Genomic DNA, 6309 nt, shown 5'->3' on the forward strand with positions numbered 1-6309 from the left:
CAAGTTCTCTTCTAAGAGGCCTTTCCCCAAGCACTTGTAGAGTGATAAGCAGAGGTTACTACCAACATTAGTAGTTATTGTAGTGATCAGAAACCGACAAAGCCTAGGCACAAAACATACCAAATGCTTAACCCCAGAACTCAATCCCAAGATTGGGTCTCTTAAGTTTTGATAGAAAGCATTAGGTATTTAGACTAGATTTAAATACTACCTACTGCTTTGTAGACAAGATACTGATGTTAAAATAAAGTGTGAGGATCTTGTGAAAAATGGTTACTCAAAAGCAAGCAGTAGTCTTTAACCTCCAGCTTAGTGATTGACTGAACTAGCTGAGAACAACCACAGCAACAATTAAAACTTGAGCTGAGGGAGCATGGAGTATGCTGTACCTTACAACTTTTCAGAGGGACCATGGATCAGCATATGGATTTCAAAGTGATAGGTCTCCTTGGTAGATTATTTTTTTTTGTTTGATAAAGATGCTATCTTACAATGAGGAAGTCACAACAATAAACTAAGTCAAGAGAGACTTGGAAAAAATATCGACAACAGATGCTTAACCTCAGACTGGCTTAGCCCAGCAGAGCTTTATAAGCTACAGGAAGAAAACAGCTATTTTAAACTGCACAGACAAGTTCACTAGAAGCCTAGTCCTGAGGAATGATGCACTGATACAAGACTTGCAGTCTGTTGTTACTGCAGCTTTGTTTTGATGACACTGCAAAGAGGGAACATATTAGGGTAACAGTCTGAAGTATAGTAGTCTTTCTCTAACCTCCACTTGACACACAGGTGAGCAACAGAGGATAGAGCAGGTTTGCAGAGGCATCATTAAGTACTGAAGGGAGACTGAATCAAGCAAGCAGCCTAGACTCGGCCTAAGGTCATAATTTTTAACTCTTACCTAGCACTCATTCTCATGTTACTGCTTGCTAGAGAGGCCAGATAAACCTGAACTCAAACCAGCTAGTACACACCAAACCAAGCCACCGCCATATGTAACATCAGGCTGCTAGGACAACTTGAAACAGAAAGGAGTAGACTGCTGGCAACACAGCAATGAAAAGCTACCTGCTCTACCTGCCGAACCAGGATTATCTTGAAGACAATTAGATAAACAGTGTCCCAGCAACCCCTTATACAGTAGGGCCAAAGCAGTAGGTAGTATGCAGCTTCAGGATGTAGTTTAACTATTCAAGAGCTTAACACCCAGTAGCCAGGCTACAAAGCATCAGTATTTCTAATACACCAGAGAAACTTAATAGACAAACAGGGAACACAGCAGTCCTGCAAAGCTTAAACCCAGGAAGTCAGCTGTTCAGGGAGCAGCCATTCAACACAAGCTTCCTTGGAGGCCTCAGCAACAGGTTACATTGGCAAAAGCATGATATTTATGGCAGGAAGATTGAATTCCTCATAGCTCTCTCTCAGTAGGAATCTATTAGAGCCTTCTTTCTAGCACTGCCTTTTCCAATAGATGCACCTGCCCTGATGTTCAGCAGCTAAGGCATTCAAAGACCAGTAAAACATAAATTTGTTTGTTTCAAGCTTGTGAGGACTCCTCCTGAGCATCAGACCACTTCTTCGCACAAGCTGATGCATAGGACAGTTTCTAAAGATCAGCCATGAGATCACACAAAACAGATACATGAATCTAGGCTATTTGATATGTAAATCAAACAATGTGAATTTAGCCAATGGTTTACTTCTGCAACGGATATAGCTTAGGTCGGCTTTAAAAACAGCTATTTAAGAGATGATAGCAATTAAACTCCTAAGCAAACAACTTCCTTCTTTCTAGTGATACTCTATACTAGGCCAAGTATAGCCTTGCATGCAGAAGTTATTCACGCCTAAGTTTGCATTCCAGCAGCAAGCTTGCACTAAGTTTGACACACAACACTGGCATCATATCGGTTTTTAAAAAGCCTTCCAAATAGTCAAAGTCTTGAGTGAGAGATGCCTTGTCTGTAAGCTACACCAAGTCCAAGCCACAGCTAGTGAAAAAGGCTGGGTTCACTTTCAAGTTTAGCTACTTTGGCTGACTACACAGGAAGTCTTTAATGAAAAGACACACAACAGAAGAGATCAAATTATTTGCTACTAAGGTGCTTACAAAACTGTCAAAAAAATTAAGCTAAAGCATGCTTGGCTACAGGCCGCTTTCTAGATTGTATCCCTCCCCGCCTTCCTAAGCTAAATGAAGAAATCCAAACAAAGGAGTAGGCTCACTGCTTTATTGAGACAGTCTTCATGAAGTAGTTATAAAAGTGAGAGAACTTGCAATGTAACTAGAAGTTATTGGTCCTATTAGGAACATGCAGTTTTTTACTGCCATTTAAGTGCTGCACTGCTACTGTTTTCCACCTTTAACAGCAACCATGCATTGGTGTTTCACTTGCTTTCTGCTTTACCTTCTAAGCTTAAATCACTTGTTTGATCAGGCACTTTGGTCTCATGAGCTTGCAGAGACAGTCATAAAAAAGGTTTAGCAAACAAGTATTCCTAAACATTGCACTAGCACATATTAAATGCCTCTAATATTGCCTTTCCATACTACTTCTCTGGTTAAGCAAAGGAAACTCACGATCATTTTTATGTGTCTTTTACTATTGCAATTCAGTGAAAATCATCCAATTAATACACCAGTTTCTAATGCTGCTATATACATAACTGAGGAATTTTTAACCTTCCTTATAATGCACAGGAGTTTCAAATCAGCAAGTTCAGCACATACCCTTTAGGAAGGTCAGCCACCTACACCTCCAAGGGAGCCCATATACCTCCAGGGGCAAACTTCCACCACACACAGCCTCTGTGGAGAGCTCTGCTTAGCATTCATATACCTTTTAGAGTGAGAGTTGAGACCCATAAAGAGGAAGAATTTGACTCTAACCACTCAAAATACCATCTCATACAGTGACCAAGTGATAGTGACAAGTAAGCCCAACCCTTAAGTGGTGACAGAAAGACAGGCCTTCAGGACCTGCCTGAAATTGTACAAGTAATTTTACTAGGCACTTTAGGAATTTATACTGTGGCAGAAGTGCACATTATCCTGCAACTTACAGTGGTTTGGGTTTTTTTGAGGGGAGGGTGGTGGGGCTGTTTGTTTTGGTTTTGCTTGCTTGCTGTGGACCTGTCAGGAAGAAAATTGGGCAAAACCTCAGTGCAAAGAGCTGTGCTACTTTCCAACTGTGCCAAAAATTGTTTTGAAAGATGCAGTCAGAAAGGCTTTATCTTGAGCCTGGATTCAACAGTATTTTTCCATCCTAACTATTCAAACTGTGGTTCCAATTCTATTTGAGGCTTAAATTCCCCATTTCAAGGACTTTTCACATTACAAAGTTTTAGATTGTGTTTTGGTGCATGTTTGGAGATCCCACCTTCCAAATTTTTGTACTCATGAAAAAATTAGCCAGTTTATGTTTTAGAGATAAACTTACTAATGGATCTTTAACTTCCAAGAAATTAATCTTGAACTTGAGGCAGGACCATGTATCTCTAGGTACTACAGGAAACAACACTTAGGCCCTCTACAAGACAGACAGTATCCATACAGTCACCAGTTCTACACAGACAGAAAGTAGAAGCAGCCCAGGCATAACATGAGTCCACTTTTGCACAATTCAACAGAAAGTTGGCCAGAACTTGAACTGAGGAAGTATAGAGTAATGAGGTTAGGCAATAGAAAGAGTTTTGTTGCTGTTGCAGGAGTGGCTTCTGCTCAAGACTTTTTACAGTCTTTCTTCTACTAACTAACCCAGTTTACTGAATACTCCACTGAGGTCACATATTAATAGCCATTTCCAGAACTAGTACCAAGTTTTGTAACTACTCCTCTAACATCTGGCCGCTGGTTCTCTTCTCCTAATGAAGAAGTAATAAGGCTTCTTGGCATTTGTAGAGATATACTGAAAGGTTCATAGCAGGTCACCTGGTTGCATATTCCTACTGCACACCAGGAAATGGACAGTCCAATGCAGTCATGTTTCCATTAGAAAACCTCCAACTGATAGTTATTATTTGTCTATATACACTCAGCATCTTGGTCTTCAGTAGCCTCTATTCAAGAACAGTCAAGTGAAGCGATCAATTGCAAGGCAACCAAGTGGGGTAGGACTGGCTGTATGGCACTGGAGCATTTGCAAGATAGTAGTTGCTGAAGTTTACATCACTAACATAAGGTGCTGGCTGGTAGTAACAGGTAACATTAGTGGCATTAGGGATGATGTTTTGTTCTGCCAGCACTTTGAGTGCTAGCAGAGAAATCAAGTTGAGGGTCTGCCTTCGCTCATGTCCCATGAGACAGACCGTGCTCTCATTCACCACCCTGCGCAGAATCATGAGGTAGTCATATTTGCTCCTCTCTTCCTTGGAGAAGTGGTTTTGGAGGTAGGTCTCTAGTTTGCGCTGCTGATCCAGGATGTCTGGGAAGTCTATGAAGAATCGGGAGCACATGTAGCGCTCTAATGTTTTGATCTCATCCTTATCCATGGGCCTGAAGTCTCGTACTAAGAGGTTACTATATTTCAGAAGCCCGCCACCTCTGATCTCTTCAGGATTTTTGGTAGCTATCAGCTTGTTCTGGAGATGATCAAAAGCTGCTTCAAAGTCTCCATACATGCTCTCCCCAATCACAGTTGGATGGAAGTGCTCCGACATCGGGGTTTCCGAGTAGTCATAGTAAAAGAGCAGGGAGTCCAGTATGATTTGGAAGGAGTCCACACTGAACTCAAACTGTCGTCGTATACAGTCTACAAACTTCAGCTCCACATTCCTGCCATGTTTGTTGGAAAGCGATATCAAGCTCCAACGGTCAGACTCTGTGTACACCTTGACTAGCTTCTGGATGTAGGCTTCCTTCAGTGTAACTGGACTGATTTTTAGCTTGCTTACTCCTTCTGGCAGGAAATTCAAGAGGGATCGCAACACCACATCTCGAACCAGCTGAAACTCTGCCTCACTTGGAAGAGACACTTGAAAAATGAGATCCAGGTCTTTGCATCCCAGCCCATTATCCTTGACCAGGACATGACCAGCTGCAGAGCCATTCAGACGGACATCATGCACCACAATGCCTGCTTCACTCAGCCTACTCCGAACAGTCTGAACAATGTCCTTCAGAGTTATCTTCAGTGTCGGGAAGTTACCTCGTCCATGGATTGGAACCACCTCTGTAAGAACCTCATGCAGACGGCTGACCTGCTCCCAGTTCAATACGCTGCACGACATGCAGTCTGTGTTACTTCCTTTGCCTGCCATCTTAAGGCTTTCTTCTCCAAAGAAACTGTAGGGAGGTGGGAAAGAAAAAAAAAAAGATAAATCAGACTTTTACAATTCCTAGATATATCCAATGCTCTGCTTTTCTGTCTACACAGAGAGGTACGCACTAGAAAGAAGTAATTCTATGTATTAATTACTACCAGCAAGTCTTTCACCTGAAAAGATACTCAGCTCAGTGCAGGCAAAAAATTTGTCATTGTACTTTTTCTGGCAAGACAGCATTAAGTACTTCAGCAAAGCGGTCTGTGTCAATGTGTCAAAGCGAAATTATCAAAGATGACACAAGCTTTGCCTAAAGGTCTGCAGCACCAGCTGAAGCCAGTGAGAGCTGTAACCGCAAAGCATTTCTGAAAGTTAAGCTTTGAACTTGTTTCATTATACATAAAGCTCAAACTGCTCACTCTGACTAACGCAAGAGTTGACACTCAACTGTTAGTTTCAGGGCTTAGACATCCAGATCACCAAAAGCAGTTGTAATTACAGAGGTACAAGATTCTTCTTTTTCATAGAAGTTTTTCCTTTCTCAATCATCCAGCATCTACCACTCATAGGATAAAGGCCAAGTACACCTTACTCCTGCAAAAAGCTATAACACTTCAGCACCCTGAACAGAATTTCAGCTGCAGTGTCAGATAACACAACTATTCAATTTGTACTCCAGTCTTCATAAGCAACTCTTTACTCTTCTTCAGATAGCCTGTATAATCAAACTACCTTTTCTGAAATATTCATACTTGCCCCAACCTTTTGCTGATTTGTGGAGGGCAAACAAGGCTGTAGCAGCTGGCTTATATTCAGATGATGTATATCATGTTAGTGTTACTCTTTAACACCTAGGACTTGAGAACCTTGCTTATGAGACTTGGTCACAGCCTAGTCTGAATTTCTGCACTTTTTAGAGAGTCTTGTCACAGCTGACCAGATCATTCTCTTGTGCTTACGTGGCTTGTGTTTTGAAGTATGCAGATACTTACATATGTTCTACAGTCATGCAACTCCAAGTGGTATTAATACACTTATCTT

General features: G+C 41.5%; 1 protein-coding gene across 1 annotated transcript; it reads right to left on the bottom strand.

The window, feature by feature from the left end:
- Nucleotides 1-1131: 1131 nt before the first annotated feature.
- On the bottom strand, nucleotides 1132-5265 carry TENT5C (terminal nucleotidyltransferase 5C). The gene has a single exon (XM_065643820.1). It carries the CDS (start codon nucleotides 5263-5265, stop codon nucleotides 4093-4095), a length of 1173 nt encoding a protein of 390 aa, XP_065499892.1. The 3' UTR covers nucleotides 1132-4092.
- Between the last annotated feature and the right edge of the window lie 1044 nt (nucleotides 5266-6309).

The sequence above is a fragment of the Caloenas nicobarica genome, chromosome 1 (genome assembly GCF_036013445.1).
Source record: "Caloenas nicobarica isolate bCalNic1 chromosome 1, bCalNic1.hap1, whole genome shotgun sequence".
NCBI lineage: Eukaryota > Metazoa > Chordata > Aves > Columbiformes > Columbidae > Caloenas > Caloenas nicobarica.